General features: G+C 37.4%; 1 protein-coding gene across 3 annotated transcripts in view; it reads left to right on the top strand.

Moving 5' to 3' along the window:
• The first annotated feature begins 2,142 nt into the window (after positions 1–2,142).
• WWOX (WW domain containing oxidoreductase) overlaps positions 2,143–22,995 on the top strand; it is a 515,980-nt gene continuing 495,127 nt past the window's right edge. For all 3 annotated transcript variants that reach the window (XM_074157833.1, XM_074157835.1, XM_074157834.1), the window contains exons 1-4: positions 2,143–2,273; positions 4,828–4,892; positions 6,190–6,247; positions 7,418–7,596. In XM_074157833.1, coding sequence (XP_074013934.1) covers positions 2,167–2,273; positions 4,828–4,892; positions 6,190–6,247; positions 7,418–7,596 — 409 coding nt within the window. In that variant the 5' untranslated portion in view covers positions 2,143–2,166. The remainder of the gene's footprint in view (positions 2,274–4,827; positions 4,893–6,189; positions 6,248–7,417; positions 7,597–22,995) is intronic.

Here is a 22,995-nt window from a genome sequence, read left to right as displayed (position 1 = left end):
AAAGAGAGCAAAGGACTTCTCTGACTCTCTGAAAGAGAACGAATCTTTCATTTGCCATAATTTGAAATTTAAATACATGGTTGAATTTCATCATTCTCTGAAACAATTAAGTAAATAACTTGAATGACCAAATTATCAAAACTGGTAACTTCCCCCCTCTCCCTTCCAGTGAAAACTTCCTGAAAAACAGGAGGTGGTTAAAAGTAGAAGGGAAGAAATATTTGTGAAAGTATCATAACTGTTGGAATCTCTTGATTCTGAATTTTCAGAGTTAAGTGTGGGGTTTCTTAAATATTTCTGTAGAAAATGAAATAGGACTGAAAACAACATAAACCCATAGGATAGCTGTGGTATCATATTGCTTGTTTACCAAGGACTTCAAGACAATTTATTAATATCCATGTTGGTCTGTCAAACAAACTCTTTGCTTTTTCATTCAATAAATATTTTTACATGAAAGACAGCCATTCTGTTTAATGAGTATATGCACATACACAGACATAGGCATAATTTTAAGATTCTATTTCTCTTCCTAATCTGAAGTACACTGTAAACTTTTAGCACTGAAATACTGTAATGCTGCTGTTTACATTTAGGACATAATGCATACTTTATGCAGTACAGGTATTTGGGATGGGATAACTGTCAGAGACACAAATACCACGTTCCCACTGAAGGCAATTCATGGAACGCTGGATGCTGAATAATGATAGACTGCAACAGGAAGAAAACTAACAATTAACTTTTCCTACAGCTCTACTGCTAGATTAATACTCTCTTTCTGTACTTCAAATATTGACTTAAATAATCTGTTTTCTTGAGACCTGGCACTTCAATCAGTCACCTATGGTGTATTTTAGCAGCTTCCTGGACCAGAAGTGAACATGTCACTGAAGTTTCCCTTCCCATATGTTTACCCAAGAGAGTACAGTCATAGCCTTTTTTTATACTCTTAGTAATACTCACATGAAAATGTGCTCTTGATGATGCATGAGTTTTTATTTCTAGCAGGAGAAGATAATTTAGTTGGTGTAATTCCTCTGGGGAACCTGCAAAGTTATGGGAGCAGCAGGGCAGAAAAAAGTTCAGGCTGCTTTTTCTAGACAGACATGCATGATATTAGCGGGGAGTGAGTGAGCCATATAGGTCAGTGTCTCAAATAGGGCATAAAAATGTTACCCACAGGAGTCACTCTGCCGCATTTGTAGGGTTGCACTGCCACCTGGTGCAGGCCTCAGTGATTACAGTCTCTGTCTAACACGGGGTTAGACTTTTTTTTTTTTTTTTTTTTTGGCTTAAAACACCTGCCAAAGCACTACAATGGGAAGACGCTATTACAAATGCTGACACTTGGCTTTGGTTATATAAATAGATATGAGTAAGTCAGCATATGGGCACGGGATAAAAAGCAGTGGGGCAGGTCGGGGGCGTTCGCCACATCAGCTGTAATGGTAGCAGACCAGGTGCTTCATCTGTCACAGCTGCACAGCGGGCTGCCAGGGCTTTGGCTGCCAGGACAGGAGTTACTATAGTCAATTCACTGACCTGTAGCGCTTCAGTCTTTGCAGCTGGCTGTATTTATGTGGCCAGGTGACAAAGGTTTGGCGAAGGGCCTGCACAGGAGGGTGGCTGTAGCCTCCTGCAGCCTCCCTCAGCCCAGCGAGGTCCTTCTCTCTGTCCAGCCCATCCTCACCAGGCAAAGCGACACCGAAGAGCTCTTACTAACGCGGTCACGGCGCAGAATCTCACCCCAGAGATCAGGAGGTGACAATTAATGGCAAAAAAGCTTAAAGAACAGTTCGTTTTTCATCACTTTTTCAGGGCCTCCTTGTATCGCACCTGTCTCTGAAAACAGAAGGCTGGAAACACCTAACGCCCGCAAAATCGGAGATACTTGTACAATGACGACTTCAGCTCAGCCTGGGCCCCCTTTGGGGTTAAAAACGTAGTGACAAAGGTGAAACTCCACAAACTGACAGCGCAGCCGCGGCCCGGCGGGCTGAGGAGACCGTCGCGCGCCTTCCGCCCCTCACGGCGCCCTGCTCGGCCTCGAGGCCGGACTACACTTCCCATATTGCCCCGGGCCACCCCGCCGCGCCATTGGCTGGATCGGCCGGAAGGGGCGGTGGCGACGGCGGCGCGGGGCTGCGCCGAGCGCCCGTCCCAATGGCGGCGCTGAAGTACGCGGGGCTGGAGGACACGGACAGCGAGGAGGAGCTGCCGCCGGGCTGGGAGGAGCGCACCACCAAGGACGGCTGGGTTTACTACGCGAAGTAAGGGAAGGAGGGGGGACGAGCACGCTCGTGGCTCTCTGACCACCCACCCCTTCTCCCCGGGGGCAGCGCCCGTGGGGCTGCCGCTGTTGGCCCCTCAGCGCGGGGCGAGGGGGTGCAAGAGCCGCCATTTCCCGCCCTTTACCTCAGGGGCGAGCTGCCGCCGTGGGGTGGATGGGACCGGAGCCGGGCTCGGTGGCAGGACCGGTCTCTGTGTGACTCAGTTTCCCTCCTGCTTCCTGGGAGCGGGGAGCGTAGGCTGGGCCTCGAAGGGTACCCGGGGCGGGCGGGTCCCTGCGGGGTGACCGCCACCGCATCCCGGCCTCCTGCTGGGGGGGGGGATGCTGGGGCAGCTCTGGGCTCTCCCGGGTGCGGGAGTGAGCTGTCACACAGCTGTTGTGGTGCACTTCGTGGTTCTGTGGGTAATCTCTGTGCGTATAGGCAGTTGAGCCTTACACAATATTGTAGTTTCAGTTTTCTTCCTCGTAGGAATAGAGGATAAACAGGTAGGATGGAAGTTAAAAGCTGTAAGTGCTCTCCCTCAGCTCTTCAGGGTACCACAGCTCTGACAACAGAGGCAAATTTGCATTTGGCACCATCTGCTTGTGCCACTCTGAAAATGATTGCATCCTCAGTGGTTATAAAAGAGGACGTGCTATAGGGCTAACTAACTTAGCCGAATATGTATTTATATATTTTTCTTCTCTTTTGCGGGTTCTGTAGCCATGCTGATCTTGGAATCTGTTCCAGTCTGTTTAAAGCTGCAAGGTTTATTCCCTCCCACCAAAAAAGGGGAAAAGTTTAGTGCATTCTCACCTGTGGTGAGTTGGTATCTTCCTCCCAAGTTCTGCTTTACAAATACTGGCCAGAATGCTTTAGTTTATCCATGCTTCGTTCGAAAACACTGCAAATTCTCTTCAGATGTTTTTCTTAGGTTAAACCAGTGTATTTTCTTTGATTTAAAAAGCTCTTTCGGAGAGGAATAGCTTGGTGAAAGTAGCAAACCTACAGAATAAGATTACTGAGCATAACTTTTACACAAACAATTCAATAAGTCTGTTTTTTAACTGTTGTGAAACTTAACTGATTCAATTCAATTTAATGGAATGACAATCATATATCTTTACTGGCTGAAGATCTTGCCCAGTGTGTTTAAAAAATTAAGAGGTCTTACACTGCTGCTGCCTTTAACATAAGCTCTGTATCTGTGATACCTATGCATATTCTGGCAATTTGTTTCTAAACCTCATCACCACTATAACTTTAAACTTAGCAGGAATAGGGTTACTTTGGTTTAAGACTTTTTAAAGTGTTTGTGATGAGTTAGGTGCTCACAGTCAGTTACCCAAGCTTGGTGGGCATGCGTTTCTTTCTGAAGCTATGGTAATTTGATTATGTATCTCACATCACACAGGAGAAACTCAGGATCTTGTATCTTTAGTGTATGAATGTCCTGAAGTTCACATGCTACTGCAGGTCACACAGACGTGCTTATTTATTCTCAGACCACCAGCTGTGGTTCCTATAATACAATATGCTGTCACTGTGGGTTAACTGCGTGATTATTATAAGAAGAAAAAGTTGCTTATGTTGTGTGTAAATTGCTGTCGGTACTAGATCTGTAGTTTAGTGATTATTTGTGTATCTTATTCAATAATGCTGTCGGTCTCTATTTCATACTTGGGCAGCTATCAATTTGGACACTTTCAAGTAATCACTGCCTGACTTAATATAAAAACTTCATTATTATTTTAAAATATTTATGAAAGATAAGATTTTAATATCCAACCTGACTTCAGCACTTTGGGTATCTTAAGAACTTGTTTATGTGCACATCACTTTGCTTATTAGTCTGTAGTGCAGAAAATCTTACGATACTCTGTTACAGTGATGTAATTGAATAAAATCTCTGAATTAGAAGAAGAGATGCGATGCCATTATAATTGATATTAAAGAAATAGTCTGCTAGTCAAGGCCTTTGGATAAATCTACTTGTCCAAAGCTGCAATTGCTCATGTAGAAATCTGGACTTATTTATCTTACAGCTTGCAAATCAACATTATTAGAAGAGAGTTTTAGAAAGGTGCTTCTGTCATTTGAAAAGTTTCTAATGTTATTTTTACTAGTTTCTGATAAGTTCTTTTCTTGCTTCTTTCTTCCCTTTTCCTGCCAAGGATCACCATCTTTTTGAGATATTTTCTGAGTCTGTTAATGTTATTCTTTAATGACTTTTAGGTTTTCTTTCATCTTATCATAAGCAACAAAACTTAGATTGGAAGTCAAACACTTATTTGCATTTTTATAGACTCTGCTTAGTTACTTTTCCTTCAGAACTGTGGCAGTATAGAAGCCTGATAGGTCAGAACTGCTGTTAGAAGTTTTCTTAAACAAGGGGTTTACATGTTTCTTTTTTTGGTGGAAGACAAGCATTTTCTAAACTGTATTTAACAAAACAAAAGTTAAACTGTATTTACTGTATGAAAAAAAATTGAATTACATCAGAAAATTATTAGGCAATTAAAAAGAAAAATCTTAAACTTGTGTTTTCTCATAGCCACCTGGAAGAAAAAACACAGTGGGAACATCCTAAGTCTGGGAAGAGGAAACGTGTTGCAGGAGGTTTGTGTTAAGCTTTTGTAATGAACTGAAATTCTGTTAGAAACATCAGTTGGAATTTGGGCAGAAACTAGATCTCATTTTAATCTTCCAGTCGTTGGTAATCACCTAGGCAAACTAAGCTTACAAAATACAGCAGATTTCAGTGGGGTTTTACCAATGTGATTGTATCTGTGTAGAGTGATAATTTTGCAGTTTTATGGCTGTCTTGTATTGCTCCGTAAAGCCAAAGTACTAATTCCAGGATAAAGGGATTGTTTTACTGTGGCTTGTAAAGCATATATCAAAGGCTGGAATTCTCTGATTGGGTTCTGATATCCTGGTGTCAATCAGATAATATTTATAGTTGGATTATATTCTTCAAATAATGTATTTCATCAAAGAATGTTCCTGGCACAGAAGAAAGTCATGTCAGTTTTCATTTTACTTGTTTTCCCTAACCCAATTGAATGTTGGTGCCAGAACAGAAGACAGTTGGTGTTGCAGGACACTTCCAAGCTAAAAGCCTTCTTAAGAACCTCAGATCAGTGCCTTAAATTAGATCTTCCCAGAAGCTTCTCTATGGCCTACCAAGGGGTACTGTACTGTTGGCAATTGGTATTTCTGTTGGCATTGGTAATGTGACTGTAACTGGAATGTTTTCAGTAGATTTTGAGCCAATTGAATTATAATGGAATACTTTTCAGCCAGGATTAGAAATACTGGGAATGCTTTCTGATAAGTACTTCTGTATATAAGAATTTATTTTGTAAAGATTTGTCATTTTTGTTCTTTTATCTGTCTTTCCAACTTCATGTAATCATAGAATCATTTAGGTTCGATCTAGTGTATCCCATACCCACTTCAGGGTTCTGATCTTCCAACTTTTGTTATGTGTTATGTGTAACTCTTCCATCATTTAGTTCCATGTTTTTGCTATTTGCTTTGTTGGGGATAGATACTCAGCTGTGTGCAGTATAGACATGTGTATATAATAGGAAGCATGGTTGCATTTTGCCACTTTGTGCTATAACATGAAATAGTCTTTATAAAGAATTTATAGAGAATTTTTAGATTATACTTAATATGCTACTCATTACAGTTGTACCAGATCTCCTATATATTGTACTTTTATTAGAGAGCTTGTGATTAGGGAAGCAATCCTTCTTTCAAGTTCCAATATTCAAGTGCAGCAAGTAGCTGCATTACCCGAAGAAATAATGCTGATTTTTGCCACATTGGTCTGAGAAATCACTTAAACTTCAAATCTGAGTGTACGCTAATGCCTGAAAAAAAACCCCATGTTTTACATGTTTCCTAGGTCTGCCATATGGATGGGAGCAGGAGACTGATGAAAATGGACAAGTCTATTTTGTAGAGTAAGTATGTCAAAATGTAGAATATGGACAAGTAGGACAACTGTGATTCAGGCTGGGTAGCCTTTTTGAATTATGATACTGTGACAATCAGCTAGAAAGACAAAGAAATGACTAAGTATAACTTCAGAATCCATGTGCAGGTATTACAGTAGCTGTGTCTGAACGCTCATTTGTGGTTTTCTGATTTCTTCCATGTGCACAGGAATACTGGCTTGGGTGGAAAATTGAAGGCACCTGCCTTCAGTCTCAAAATGTGAACTGACCCTCGGGCAATGTAGGCTCATTTTAGTTGTATAGCTTTATATGTAAACTCTGTATGTATAATTTTAAAAACATATACAGAACTTCATGGGTGATTGTTGACATTGCAGTAGTGCTTTAAACATATCAGATAAAAACAAAATTGCTGCAGTTCTGACTCGCTTGCATGTAAAACATAGAAAGAAAGAGGACAGGGATTAAGCTAACAAAGATTATTAGAATGGTAAGGGAGGAGGAAGTTCACAGAAGGAGAAAAAGATTTCTGGGAACATTTCCTTTTCTATCTTTTCAATGGCAGGGTCAAAATGGGCTAGTTCTCTTAAATTGACTTGGCAGAATGAACAATATTCACAGGCCAAAATAGTAAGTGTAGCCTTTGACCTATAACTAAGGGCTGAAGACTGAAAGCTGTTGCTTGGTATCTCTTTCTGATAGTTGTCTAAAGAAAACTAAAACTCCGTTTTAGAAAGGTGAGCCTGACCCAAATTGTGCTGTTGCTGAGCTGATGTGAAGCTATTTGTTTTCAGTTGTTTAAGAAAAAAGTACTGAGCTACATTTCTCATTGGTATATTGTTTCAAGGGAGAAGCATAGACCCCTTTTATAGACCTCATAAGAGAACATGATCTTCCCTAATATGAGATTTTTCCCTTGACAAAATTCTGCTTTCTATGTCAGGGCTTCACATAAAGTTCAGAACGGCATTGTGAAATACATGAATACAATTATTAATGAATGCTGTTATGATTGGAAAAATGTTTGATAAAAAAGGTAATTGTGATTATTTTAAGAAAACTGAAAAAAAAAATTGATTTTTGGGAATTTAAACAATCCACTGGAAACGTACAAAACAGTGGTTGAAATACATTTAAAATCTAAGTGCAGAGTTGAATTTTTATGTTCTTTTGCAGCCACATAAACAAAAGGACTACCTACCTTGACCCAAGACTGGCCTTTACAGTTGAAGATAATCCAGTAAAACCTACTACTAGACAAAAATATGATGGAAACAGCACTGCAATGGAGATACTCCAGGGTCGTGACTTGAGTGGGAAAGTGGTTATAATCACGGGAGCAAATTCAGGAATAGGTAGGTAAACATGACACATACGGTAAAATATGACAGTCTTCCTCTTACAGACTACTTCATTGTTTAAATACCTGTGTACTTTTGGTATTCAAACTTGGTTTGCATTATTTCTGTATAAAACCTCAAGTTAGAATACTTTGTTTAGGTTTATGTCCTACTTTTTCAAAAAGTGTGGAGAATTTGGAGCTTAGAGGAGAGCTACAGGAAGGACATTAAGTTTTGAAACAATTTTTGTCTAAAAGAATATTGATGGAGGCATTTTACATGATGTAAACATAGAAAGGATGGCGGTGAGAGGGAAGTTTCTTTTTATGATCTTGGTGGCTAGGACAAGGAGTGAGGTTTGTGTGGCTGCAGGGGAGTTCAGGTAAAGTATTCAGAAAAACTTCCTAATGGCAGCAAGTAAACTCAGGTAAAGATTTTATAAGGTGGTTGTGAAATCTTTTTCTCTGAAGGTATTTTTAAGCCAACTTGACGATGACCTTGTGTCAGAATGTTGTATTTGGTGCTCCTTTAGGGCAAAAAATTATGTTTGTGACCTTTTAAAATCCCTGTTAGTTGTATTTTCTAGCAGGTTTGTAAATCCTTTCAGCCACTCAGCTTGTTTAGGTATCTGTTATATAGTATGACTTCCATATTGGGTATTTCGGACATTCTAATTAGCTGCTTTTGTTTCATTTTATAATGAAGCTTTGGTGCTCAGGGGCTTTGCCTTTCTTCTCAGAAGACAGGATTTCTTCTCCAACTTAATTTGCTAGGCTGTTTGAAGTTTCACTTGGCAACCTGCAGAGTATGTCTTTCTGTGGCTTAAATTTGTGGAGGAGCCACGAATATTAAAACACTGATGTGGTTTGGTGTTAGATTTGAACAAGGGTTCTAGGGTTTACGCTTCTTGTGTAATCTGTGTTCTTTTTTCCTAGCTCTAAGGGCTTCTGAGAGAGGAGTATAATCTGAACTGGGCTTGTGCTGGTTAAGACTTGTGATTGACCTATTTAATGGGGAAAAAACCAAGGTTCAAACTCCTTGGTGTTCTGTGAAGGGAGTACTGCTCCTTTGGAGTTGGCTAATAGCGTTCTTGTCAAATTAATTTGGACATAATGGGCAGAATTTGAAGTTGTCTTGAAACTGTTGTCTGAGTCCTTAAAATGTATCAGTGTTAGCTTAACTCTTCGCTGTGCTTTGTGACTCTTGCCAAATTGCTTTGAACGCGTGTAATGTAGTGGATTGCAACATAGAGATCCCTGTGAGCTTTAGGATGTCTATACAGTTCCTTGGGATTCCATGTGGAAATACTAATTAGGTTGCTCAAGAGGAGTCTTACCAGTTTTGTAGATTATTCCCCAGTTCTTTTAGGATTTCAGTGCTGCACTACACTTTGTGTTCTAGATACTCCTTTTAAACTCTGTATTTTGGAGCTAATACTTCCCTCCCTGAGTATTTTGAGGAGTAAACAGTTGCTGTGTTTTCACAACACTAACATGCTTTCTTTAAGAGGTAAGTGCAAATATTTCCAAGGAAATGGATTACTTGTTCATGATTGCTTGTTAATGAAGTTAGGGGAAAAAGAAAAATCACTCAGTCCTTTCGTTGTTATCAAAATTATTTTCAGTGGTGTACATGAAACTAGTTTTATAGTATCTCTACATTTGTTGAGAAATTTTTCATTCCAAGATGGGTAGAACAAAGATCAAAGTAGACTGCAGTCTATTAAAATGCAGAAAAATGCATTTTCAATTACTACACTGCTGGATGTTCAAAATTAAAGTTTGGAAAATGCAGAGAATCCCTTGAAAGAAGGATGAACACAGAAGTTATTTTTTTATTCATCCAAATACATAGTTAAAAACAGATCAACAAAGATGGAAAGATATGTTAATTGAATTTATTTGTCAGTCTAATGCAGGGAATCCAATGTAGCTTGCCAGGAACTATTTTTTTTTTTTTTTTCTCATAGTTGAAAAATCTCATCTTCTGGAAGATAGAGATGCTTACTTAAGTACTGAGGGAGTACTTTGGATGACTTCAGCAGTGGTAGAGTTTTAGTGGTATCACACATGCTGGCTTCTCAAATGTTACTTCATTGCCATTAACTTCTCTTAACGTGTCTGTGAAGTGGGGGGGGCTCTGCTCTGTGGTGGCTCTTTTCATTACTGATGAGGAATATGGGCTGTAAGAATTCTCTAGATCACATGCCCGCTTTCTTAACTTAGTCCTTAAAATGGCTGCAAAAAGTGTGTGTGGAAAAAAAAAGTATTAAAGAAAAAATCAGATTTATAAACACCTCATTAGTTTTTATTAGCAACTTGGAAAAGGTTAATGAATTATTCTGTTCTTAAAATATAAAGAGATCATAGCAGATTGAGTTATTAGCAAAATGCTTTCTTATTTTTTTTATTTTGGAAGCTTTTTCTTCTGACAGTACAGTCCAAATATTCTTTGGATTTTTTTCTCATCAATTTGTTAAGCTCAACCAAAATTTTAGTCTGAGTATCATGTTAGAAGTTGAGGTAACTTTTGGTCACGATAAAGCTGTTGTAGTACAAAGAACTAAGACCGACTTACTGAACAGTTTAGTTTTGTTGTGTCAACCCTTCTGGTTTTAAAAGCTTACTCTTCTATGTACATTTAACCACGAGTAGTGTAAATTGTCAGTTTGTTCTTTTGAAGTCATTAAGACTTACTCCACTGTGAGGAATTAGCGTGCAAAGATAGCGTGCAATTTTGTGTGTGTGTTATCTTTTTGTTTTAAAGGTCTCGCCATCAATTAGGTTACAGAGAAAGTACATCCCTTAATGTACTGCTTGTATGAATAAACTCATACTTTTTAATTTTTCCACTAGAGGGCTGTGTTGCTCTTTGCAAATACTAAACAAAAGAGACCTGGTGCTTTTTCCTGCTTTTGGTAAATCCTCCTGTAATTTTGTTGTTTGTGTTCTTGATTATTAGGACTGGAATCCGAAATTTTAAAAAGCCTGTCAGCTGTTCATCTACATTTAATTTTATAAAAAGATATGGTATTTTCAACTGCATCTGTAAGCAATCTCCTCAAATAAAACAATTTTTAAAAAAAGAATATTACTTTAATATCAGGGAGATAGTTATGTAGCTAATGTGATTTTTTTTTTCTGTGACTTGTATAAATACTGCTATCTGTTTTTAAGATTCCTATAGCTATGCGACCTTGAGACCACATGTTCTGTTGTCTGTATCGGGTACAGTTGCTCCTAAGCTATTGTGGCTGCCGGAGTATGCATGAGTAGCGATAGCTAAGTAGTATTGCAGGATGTTATGGAAGGGCAAACTGTGTACGTTCTGTGCAGGAGGGCAGATTCCACAATGTAGGGGTTTTTCTTGATATTTTTCCAAGATTTTTAGCACAAAACTGTATTGAAAATCACAACCAAACCATTGCTCAAACTGCAATTCTAAATTTTCTGCTGTATGAAGGTCAACAGAAATCTGCTAATTGCTTTTGTAAGGGATGCCTGGAACAAGCGCAAATTATCTCAAGAAAATGAAAACGACTTTTGCCTTTGAGCACCGTAATTTTTTTTCAAACACTAAAGAAAATCCAGAAGCTTCATTCATAATGTGGCTTGCTATATTGCTTTTCTTGATTATATTTTACCAGAGTAAAGCATGTAATTTTATAATTGTGGAAATGTGTTAGATTATTTCTTCAAAATAACTGCCGGTTACTGTTTGGTTAAATGGAATTCTTTTTTTCTGGCATTTCTATTGCTATGCAGTGAAGAGGCCTTAGCCAGGAGAAAAGTTGTGTATTAGGTACTATTAATTTGTCCTTAAAAGATAAGTCACTGCACCAGTGTGCTTTCGGTCTGCATATACCTTTACTGTGAAAAGATATGCAATTTTTTTTTTTTGTCATACTGATGCAAAAAGTTGGGAAATGTGCTTATAATTTATCGCAATTAAGCATCTGCTTTATAATTTAAGAAGTGGTTTTGAATAACTTGCACTTTAACTTATAAATGATAAACATGAGGTTTTTCTATTTTATTCCTTTCTCTCATAGCTTTTTTTTTTTCTCCTGATGACTGTACTGGTGTTTTATGTTTAGATGTGGAAAGCCAGCTTGACACAGGAATAAAAAAAGGTTGTTGCAAAACTTGTGCAAGGTAGATTGTGGCATATCACTTAGGTTTTTAAACTCTAAGAGTCTGATTAAAATGACTGATTAAAACTAAAAATGATTAGTAAATTTTAGCAGAAGATGACATGTTTTATTTAAATGTGTTTTTTGCAAATCAAGGAAATGCAAAGCAACCTACTTTTTTCTCTCTTAGCTGCTAATGCTATTTTAGTAGTTATATTCTTTCATTCTTTCTTTTTAAATTGATTTATGCTACAGCCGTGGCTGATTTATATTCCCTTAAATAAGTAGAGCCACTACTTGAGTGTCAGGTGTATGAAATCAGGGGAAGAGACTTAAGAGCTAAAACTCTGTTTTGAGCTCAAGTATCAGAGTAGAGCCTGGGCAGCTTTAGAAATTCATTGTTGATTTAATGAGCTGTATTCCCAGTATCAAATGACATGGTTAATTGCAGTGAGGATTTGTATATATACACAAAACATAACTGAACATTCTGAAACTGTAGAAGGTAAGATTTTGACAATGGGTAACTTGATAATTTGCTTAGTATTAATCATCATGGTAACATGTAGATGATTAGATTTTGTTCACATATGGTGGTGCTTTTGTGATAGATACAAATTAAGGTACCTTGGCAATTTATCATGTGCCTTTCACTGGGTCACCTCTACCCAATTCAGAAATCTCTCTCATATGGGATGTTATTTGAACACTTTACCTCTGTGAGCAACGTACAGTGGCTACCTCTCTTAAATCATTCTGCTCCCAAAATATTAGAAACTTTTCTGTCTCCCTTACTGGAAAAAGCAGTCAAGTTTCAGTGGTCTGGGATGTGGGATTAATTGTATAATTTTGGGACCAATAGCATCTACGATCTGATACTGTCAGGGTGGAAACAGAACTTTAAACTATTAGAAAGCTAGGAATCTCTCTTTTCAGTGAGCATACAGTGCTTATATTAATTCAGAAAGATCCCAAGATATTTGTTTTTATGTCATTGTTTTATTGTATTAAAAAAAAGAAGCTATTTTTGGTAGCCTTTTACTTTTTTCTGTTTATCAAAGGAGTGTAAAAAAAAAAAAAAAAGCCTGTACATAAACGGTACAATACACATGGCCAGACTGCTGTGCTTTGACTGTGTGCTTTTGTACTTTATAGTGCCAGAAGCTAATGCAAGTTTGTTTTGCCGGGGGAGTGACATATTGCATAGCTCCAGAATTTCTGAATTCCTGGTTTCTGAGCTATTGTTTCTGTATGTTGGATAGCAGCGTTTGAGCACTTCCTATATAAGTATTGTTCTATTTCTTGTAGTTAAAAAGCAGAATCTGCCTTCAGAGCCTTGATAGAGGCAAGGTGTGATTAACTTTTGCTGCATTTCTTACGCCAATTGAGTAATAACTAATTGAGTAATGGCTATTTAAGTGATTACCTATAAGAGGAGCAAAATTAAACTTTTAAAATTTCTCTAAATTTATCGTGAAGATCATTTAAGGTTTCTAATAGATGCTGGCTGGTTTTCACCACGATGCCCTAAGTCTATTGGCAATGGAGAGATAGGAAGAGTATGATGAAAAAGAACTCCTTTACTTCTTAAGAAATCAAAAATTAACTGCTCTGTACCTGCAGAGAAGAGAATTTTGTGAATATGGGGAACTATTCTAGTTGCAGAAGATACTGAGATTATTTGTGGGTGACGTAGCATTTTTACCGAGGCTGGCTTTGTCAGCCTTCACAAAGAAGGTAGCATTTGCTGAATCCTAATTAGACCAGTGAATGGTCTCATTTAAGTCAAACTTGGATCATATGGGAGGAATAAAACAGAGCCTTACAAATACCATTGTGGACTGTCATTTTAATAGTAATAGTCTGACTGTCTTAAATATATTCATTGTCTTTCACTGTGTTGTGTGAGTTCGGTGTTCTAACTCCACAGATGTTTGTCTGAATCTGTCAGTAAGGAATTGTTCAGCTCTATTTTTGAGATAGATTGCAAGTTTTCCTTGAAAAATGTGCACATTTTTCTTTGAAAGCACAAAGTTTATTTTATAATTTCTTTTGTCTGTTTTCAGATGAAATAGCATTTAAAGGTTACACAACTGACAGGACTTGTACAAAGGAATTGCTTAAGATAGTCCCCTGTTCCAGATTCTCTTTATGATTTCTTGTATCATTTTGGACTATTTCTCCTGCTGTAACACCTGAATTTTGTCAGCCTTGAAAAAATTGGCCTGTTTTTGTTGGATGGTTTGTACTGGAAAAAATAATCTTGAAGAGAAAATACATCTGTCTGCTTTTGGTTCTATACATATGTTAACTTTTCTCAAAGATCTCTAAGGTAGACCTGTTTTTTGTATGTTTTATTATGATGAATAAACAGCAAAGGTGTTTGCTTTCCAGAAACTGTCTACTACCTGTGTCCCTTTTTCTTCTGAGAGCAGAAAAGAGGGATGTGACATGGGGAAGCAAGCTTGTGACGATGCTTTTGAAGGTCTTTTCCTACTATCTAGATCTTTTCCCTACTTTAGTGAAAAGACTTTGTTGTCTCAGTCAAAATTAGTTTTCATAAATGCATGAATTCTTGTGGATTAGTAAGTTGAAACTTCTGCCTATTTTTAGTAAAATCTCGACGGTGCAGAGAGAAGGGAAAGGCTGGAGGTTTGCTAAGGAGATACGTTTTATGTTCTTTCTAAACCAGCATCACTCGTGGCGAACGAGCTATTGCACCCTTTGCACGGTTGTGTGTTTTCATACTGGAAGTGCTCACATGTGGAGAACTGAAGTGGGTATTATTTATGGGGGTTTGGGTTCAAAGCTCATTGTGAGGCAGACAGGAAGATCAGCGATATATAACCCTGGATTATTTTTCTTGGCCAAGTCCTTACTGTCCCTGAGATTATTTTCATGGGATACTTCTGTATCTAGCGGGCTCTTAAAAGCATGAAAGAGTTGTTCTTTGATGTATATTTTAATTTTTTTTTGGTGAATTCTAGGCTCCAGGTATCACATGTTTCACTATTATAAGCAGCACATTATATTAACAGAAAAGCACGGCTGGGCTGGGTGCAGCCAGTGTGTGTATGCTTTGCCGTGGTACAATAAAATAACTTCTCATGAGAAAAATAAGTTACCCAATAAAAACATTATTTTGCAGATGTAATTTTTACAGCAGGATCTTCTGCCAGCACAGTTGTGTTGTTTAGGGACTGTTTTCTTGCCATCCTTTGCCAGCAGAACAGTGGCAATGAAGGTTTGGTCTTAAGCTCCTCTGAAATGGTTGGGTGGAGAGAATGAGGGGGAAAAAATAATCATCCTTGAGCCTAATACCGTTTGTTATTGTATATGCAGCTATATCTTTTAGTTTCATAGTGTTACTCTGGCTTCAACAGACTTATTAATTCTCTTGAGGAAAAGCTGCTTGCTTAATGAAGAATTCATGGGAAAAGTAATGCTGAAAAACTAAAGGCTGAGTTTTTTTAAGTCCTGTGATCCACGGGCTGTGGACCAAACTCGGCACCTGCATAATTGGTGTAGAAAAGCACAGTTTATGGAGGGGAACGTGCCTGTGGGGTGGAACTTTAAACTCATTCTGTTGTGGGATGTTAGTATTTGTCAGTCAGGGATTAATAGTGATATATTTTGAACAATTAAAAAACTACTAAAAGCTATTATTTTCAAACTTGGAATAATGTTAATAGAAGAGAGTAATTTTTAGTTTATAGTGCTGTATTCTGGAATTTTTGATGGGTTATAGTGATCAAGTTTTCCATGAAGCCATCACTCTGTTTTAAGTCTGGCTTAATGTTGTGGAATACTAATATTGCTCTTCTTTACGTAAGACTCCAAGTGTCTACTTGTTACATATTGTAAATATTAAAAGCTCCTCTTGGACTTCTGTAATTTTTTTTTTCTTATTGAGTAAGCCGAAAATGGTGTCAGCTGTTCATACTGCTTTTTCATGTCCGTTTTGATGAATCTATTTATTACTTCTGTAATGAGTAGTACACATGGTTGGTTAGCCAAGTTATTGAACTTCATCAACCTTGGCTGAAATTCACAATGCATGTGAAACTTGTTGTAACATGTAAGAAATTACATCTGGGCTAAAAGGTTCAATAATGATTACTATTTGTAATGGAATCTCTTTACAAAGGATGGGGTTGAGCTCTATGCCTGTGTTGTACTTTCTAGTACTCCTTTTCCAGGGGAATGACGTACTTGTAGAACAGGAGCCTTCATTTGTGGTATTTACTTTCTTGTCTGTTGTCTAGAAGTTAAAAAGGCTTTTCAATGGGCTGCAGCATAACTTGATCGCTTTTCTATCTTTTGCAATATTTAATTTCACAAAGATGTTTCTCATTATCTTCTGCATATTTCATAGCTCAGAGATGAAAAGACCTTTTGCATGATTCAGTCTATCTTGGTACAACACAGAACTTACTTTCCACATCGTTTTGTGTCTCCGTGTTTTGCAAGAATTGTTTGAATAGTTTCAGCTGTCCATTTGTATTTTTTTGAATGCTTTTTAGGTGGTGGGGACAGGAGAGGTTGATAAATGTATACTGTTTTCTAGTGATAGTCTCTTCTGAGACATCTAGTGTAGGTACTGTCAACTCTAGTTACAGCCTAAAGATGTACATTAATGGATAGGATATTTTTTGGCTTACCAGCAGAAAATTTCTTAGTGACTATTCCTATGCTAAGCAACAGGGTCACAAGAAAAAAGGATTTCAATACCTTGTGTCCCTTTCAAGCTCCTCGTGCTTGATTGTTTCAAGGATTTTTAAGGTTTAGAAATTCGAGTCTGAAACAGTATATCCCTACCAAGAAGGAAGTGAGAGGAGGCAGGTAAGAACTTGGGAAGATAAAGATCGAAATTCTGATGTGATGAACAGGAGTCTTTCTACTGACTTCAGAATTAGTGAGGTCAGAATTTTGCCTGAGTTATAGAATAGGAGTAGTACTGTGAGAGAGAAATTGATCTTACATTCATCTTAAAGTCTATGATATGCAAACCTTTCTAAAAGACAGTGTGTGACTTAAGAAAATAAATACATCCAATGTCACATTCCTTTAATAATTCTCAAGGAAAGACCATCAAAAACAAAAGTGGTTTTGTCTTCCATGATGTTTTTTTTAATTAATGATATTTGCAGTTCTTAGTTTTATTATTGACCACACACTAAGTCTTATGCCTTCCTGTTGTTTTTATTTTTCTTCTGCGAGTGAAACGTTTGTTTTGTTTTTTGTTTTGTTTGTTTTTTCTCCTTTTTCCATTTCTTCTATAGGATTTTCTTTTTAATACTTGAAATCTTTGTAGCCTTCTGTTCAGCTCTATAACCTCAGTTTTTCTGTTCGTGTAACATCTAGCTGGTTTTGATTTCTTGCTGCACTTCATCCTGGCTTTTAGTACTTCATCTGTTGCTTCAGAAAGCTCCCTACAAACTGGCTGTCTTGAAATCTGAGTAGTTTTGTAGTAGTATGTTTTACATTTCCTCTCCTCTTAGTTTAAATATAGTTACCTTAGTCACTGTTTCTAAGTTCCGGTTCTTAGTTAGGGTCTCCTTTATACTAAAAAACAAGTGAAGTTAGGTTTTCTGGTTGTTACTATACTGTCTTGATTGTTGGATAGTTCTGTCACAGGATAAAAAGTATACTCCTAAAGATTATTCTAATTCTTGAGCAGAAGGCATAATTAAGATATATTAAGGGTAGAAAATACGGCAACTAGAAACGAGAAAGGAAAGCTTTTCCAAGAAGTGCTTTATTTGTTTGGGTCTGTATCCAGCTGTGAGCAACTGTTGAAGGGTATAAATCTTATCCTTGTTGAAGGAATTCTAGCTCTGAAGGTAAATTTGGACTATTTTATGCCTTACTAAGATACGTGATAAAGAGTAGATAAAAATGTGCATGACCTACTTGGCAGCCCCCTCTTGGCATCCTGAGTAAATGAAGATGTGATCTGTGAGATGGTGTCTTACTGTATCTGTTTCTGAATCTGATCCGTGGTCAAAGGCATAGAGACCTAGACTTCCTGATTCTGTTTTTTGGTTCTTTAAACACTTCTCTTGCAAAACAAAAAGTTATGTATTTAGAATGTAAGGCAGAAATATGCTTCATAATGTTATGTGGTGTAGTTTGATGAATAAACATCACCTGCTAGACTTTTTATACACAAACTAAGATTTGTTCATTTAACTGGGGAACTTGTCACGGGGAGTGCAGGCTGAATATGAGATCAGGAATTGTACAGCCTGATTTCTGTGTGATCATAGGTAAAAAACATTACTTCAACCGATAGCCAGAATCTAGTGTTGAATAGTTCACCTAATTCACAGTAATGTTGCAGATCGTAACTTAAAATTTTAGAGTGCAATATTGTCACAAAAACAGTAGGTTCTAGAAAGCTTTTAGTGTGCTTGTTCACCTGGCAGTTTTTCCTATCTTATGGATGTCGAGTTTTGTTGGCATATGTCTTTTTGGATTTAGCATCCTTTTCCCCAAACTAGCAAGGTCTAACTTCTTGGAAGATTAAAAGAATTGGTGTAGAACACACAGCTGTAATTGGTCATTTGCTTTAGAAGGTTGTTGTCATTGAGCTCTTGGGTGGGCTGCTGGTGTTCCAGATGTCAGCAGGTAGAGCTTAAATGCCATCTAAACAAACATACATTAGTTGTGGTGGGAGAAGATGCCTGATAATGTTTTTGCACCCTTCTTGAAAGTGTGGCAAAGAGGTCTTTGATTTTTTTTTTTTTTTTTTTTTGCTCATGGCCTTATGTTATAATTTAATGACTTCTAATTCTTGCTTGTTTTCCATTCTCCTTGCTTTGCGTATAGACACTTTTTGTTAATACTCTTCTTATTCTTCATCTTTTGTTTCAGAACTCCATCTCCTGCCTTACTTTGTATGTCGGAACCACATGATGGATCATTTGAGTTACATTACAGCTTCCCATCTCCCTCTTTCCTTCGTAGTTTAAAGCACGCCCAAAAGGTTTGCCAGTTTTGAACCTTGGGAGGTTGGTACCCATCCTGAATACCATCTAATCCAGAAAAACTAGAACTTAAGGAGGTAACCCAGGACTGTATAAATTCCCAAACCTCCATGTCTTGTTATCCTGCCTGTTGCTAGCTGTGTCTATCTGCTGTTTTTATTTGCTTGCCCTAGAAAGAACAATGAACTGCATCTTCCCCATATTTGGTTCTTTTCACAGGATCCTGAAATGACTCTTGTATTAAAATCTTCCTCTGCTGCTTAACTAAAGGCAAATTGTCTTATCTCATGTTGCCCAAAGACAGAGGTGGGCAGTGACTGCTGGAACTCAAGTAGCGTTGTTTTAATTTTCGGTCTGCTCATCTATTCCTTTCGCCCGTGCCACAAACTGTGAGCTCTTTAGAACAGTACTTAGCTGTGTTGTGTTTCATTCTCTAAGACATCTTTTTTGTAACCTAAATTGTGAGCTGTTCAGGACAGAACTTTGTTTTATTATTTATTTGTAAAATATCTAGTATACATTTTAAAATCTTTTACTGTTTATGTAACTGATACAAATAAATATCAAGTTTTAAGAAAAAATTTGGTCCAATTTATGTTGTAGTACTTTCTTAGTATCTTTACATAACACTCAGTATTTCTCATGAAATAACTTACAGATTAAAGCTTGGAGGATCTAGCACTTTAGCTGACAGCACAGTATGTCTTTTAATTATTCTGCCTTGGATGAAGTATTCCTCTTTATTAAATTTACTTTTATTAACATTGCACTGTTGTACTTGCCAAAAGGAGATTCAAAATATGCAGCTAATTTTTTTTGTTATGTTTAATTAGGGCTCAGCTCAGCAGTACAGAAACCTATGATACTGTTGGCTTACGGAAGAACAGAAGTGTACTTGAAAAGAAGCTAGACAACTTCTGGCTTTTTTCTCCATTTTTGCTTTGGTGGGAAAAGCTGTTGTGTTGCCTAAAGCTACTGCTGATGCAAAGAGCAGCTTTAGAGAAGGAGACTTTACCAACCCCATTTTGCTAAAGTTGGAACATTTATTATTTTTTTTTTAGTAGCTGATTTAAAAAAAAAAAAAAAGCCCAACAGAGACAGTTAAAGATAGATTTTAAATTCTCTGGGCTTTTTTGTGGTCACCCGAGTAAGCTTGTCTAAGAAGGTGTGTTTAAAAATAGCAATGGAGCCCTGAAGTTTTGGGGATGAGTTGGAAAAGACATCCTTCATCCTCAAAACAGCCTTCAAAATGTAGTTGATACTGAATATGCCCCGTCCCTGGAGGTGTTCAAGGCCAGGCTGGATGGGGCTTTGAGCAACCTGGTCTAGTGGGAGGTGTCCCTGGTCTAGTGGGGGCTTGGAACCAGATGATCTTTAAGGTCCCTTCCAACTCTAACCATTCTATGAATATCTGTTCAGATTTTTTTTATAAATCCAGTTATGAATGCTCTTGCACTGGCACTTTTCCAGAACACAAACCCTTCAAGACTGGAGTCTCTTTATTGTTGGCCTTTGATATTTGCTACTGTTGTTAGGTAAATCCTTAATGATTTTTTTCATTTGGTGTGTTACTGTTGTGAATTTTGTTGCCACTGCTTCTCTTTAGCTTGCCTCAGCTTTGCTATAAAACAGTGATGAAGCATGCAAAAAAAGTTATTTATTTCCTTAATAATGCACTCAAGTAATGGTACTTATAAATAGACTGGCTTTATTTAAACAAACAAAAATGGCCACTTATCCCATAGTGACTAAAAATTCAGGAATGATTACTTGCTGGGAAGTAGCGTGCCCTAAATGTCATGTCAAATTTGGCTGCTCAGGCCTCATGATGATTTCATTGAGATGCTTGTTTGATGTTGCCTTACATTGTGGGCAGATTTATCATTTCTGCTACCCTAGATTTCAGTTAAATGTTTATTTTAGAAGTGTTTATTTTGCAATAAAAATAGAAGTAGTGTATTAACATAACTAGTCTAACAAAATATTTTTTTATCCCTTATGAATATAAGCATATGTAATTCTGAACAGTAAGTTTTTTTTACTAAAATTAGGAATATGAGTCACACTAAAATGAGTTCTGCTCATTTTGAGACAAAGTTGCTAGCTCGGGTTCCTTTTAAAATGTATATAGCTCTTTTTGTTTGACTTGGTAATAATGCATGTAGATGCACTTTTAGGTGGAAAGGTTATCTTTATCTAGAAAATGTGCCAAGTTGGTGCGTATTCAGATGCCTATCTTCCCCTGTGTGACATGTTATCTGTTACAAAGAAAAAAATTCTATGCAAACAGAAAAATAAACTCTAATAAATTCTCCTTAGACATTAAAATGTAAAGGCAAGTACTAAATTCCAATATAAAATTTTTTAAATACAGTAATTGATTTGTGTTAGGAAAACTGGCAGACTTGCTTGCAAGAAGCCACAACCGGAAGAAAACGTAGATTTATTCTATGCTTGAAGAAACAGTAAGAAGTTCAAACAGAGTAGGCTTCAGTTGCAGATGCAATGCTAAGGTATGACTAGTTGTGTTAATTTCTGCAAATGATTTTAGTATTGGTTGAATGCCACTCTGATATCCGTTGGACTGATAAATACACTTTAAAAAGATATTCAGGAAAAAATTGCTTGGAGTTTGATTAGGAGCATGATCCTATTGTTTAAGAGATGAAGAAAGGCAAGATGAAATAAGAAGGCTGAGACTTTTTTCTCTTAAAGGAGTCTATATTTAAACAGCTTTGGGATTTGTTGAAATGGAAGATGCATGTGTGAATCCTTTTTGACTGGGATTTTTGGTTGCTGTACTGGTGTAGTGTCCTGGTTTGAGGTAAAACAGAACCAATGTGCATCTAATGTACAGACATGTATATCTCATGCAAGGAGTAGCTATGAAAGACAAAGCTGGGATTTCACTGGAAATTCAGTTCTTATCTCCTTTCCTTCTCTTCCCTTCATTCTAATATCTGTTCCTCTATTCAGGCACCTGACAGGACCTGCTTGTATTTACATGACATAGCAACTGAAAAAAAAATTTATCTTGACGGGGATGATCTATGCAGTTTAGTATTAAATTTCAGTTGTGGTTCTGTCTCCCTCTGTTTTAATTAAGCTTCTTTAAGGATATCTAACTTACTTCAAACCCCCGGTTTTTCAGAGTGGTCATCTCCATGTATTTCAGGGGCAGAGATTTAGTGGTTGGTGGGAATTGTCTTTACACAACTGAAACAAGGTCTTATGGGAAATGTTGAGTAGCTTGGCTCTGTATTTAATATGCTGCATCTCGCAATAGGGTTCATTCCAGACTGGAACCCTTGGCTGTTACTGCAATATTTATATTGCATAGTAGCACCTCTACAGCATAAATGATGGGAAATGTGGGTTGGAATCTGCTGCTGGACTCTGCCTTTGGGTAGCTGAGATAATTAGCAGTGTAAGGCTTTAACAGAGCTGAAAGGACTGAAGTCCAAGCTTTGTTCATGTCTTGTGTTGACTGCATTTCAAAGTGAGTTAAAAGAAATCTCACAGATTTATTGTGAGATTTTTAATTCACTACTTTAAAGTGTGTAGGGGTTTTTGGACAGTACAACTGGAGTAGATACCAGAGGTGACTGCAACTTTGTGGCTCTTAGTGGCAGTGTATTTGTAATGTATGTGCCCAACATGGTCACTGTTCTGTATTTGTTTACTGCAGCATCTTCAGTTATGGATTTACCTTTCTTTGCCTCATATGGTGCATTTTTAATTTTTTACAGGAACAATGAGTCACAGATCTTTATAATCAGATCAATTTAAGGATGTTTTTTCATACTTCTAGTGTTGCGATGCCTTCAGATGAAACAAAATATTTTCAGTTTTGTCAGTGATGATGGCAATGCGTTTATTATTAAGAATAACTTTGCCTTGCCCAGAACAGTATATTGCAAAGAAGTGTAATGTGTAACGAGTGCATATTTTTAAGCTGGTTAGATGGAAAACAGAACCAACGCATTAGTCATCCTGTTTCATTTTGGTTGGCTGCTTCTGTGGTTCATGGCTCCAAGAAAAACACGTTTGTCCAATTTACACACAAAGGGAGAGGCAGGCTCTATCTTTCATATAACATCAGACTTCTCAATGACAAAAATCAGTATATGTTGTTACCATGTGCCTGCAAACATACAGAAACAAAGGAAGCATTAGTATTTCATGTGTATTGCTCGTTTTAAGAAACAAAGGAAGCATTAGTATTTCATGTGTATTGCTCGTTTTAAATTTAGTCTTTTTAAAATATCTCGGTGCTTTATTTGCTTGAAAACT

The sequence above is a fragment of the Numenius arquata genome, chromosome 13 (assembly GCF_964106895.1).
Source record: "Numenius arquata chromosome 13, bNumArq3.hap1.1, whole genome shotgun sequence".
Taxonomy (NCBI): Eukaryota; Metazoa; Chordata; class Aves; order Charadriiformes; family Scolopacidae; genus Numenius; species Numenius arquata.
Note: the sequence above shows the minus strand (reverse complement) of the source record. Positions and strands in the feature narration are given on the sequence as shown.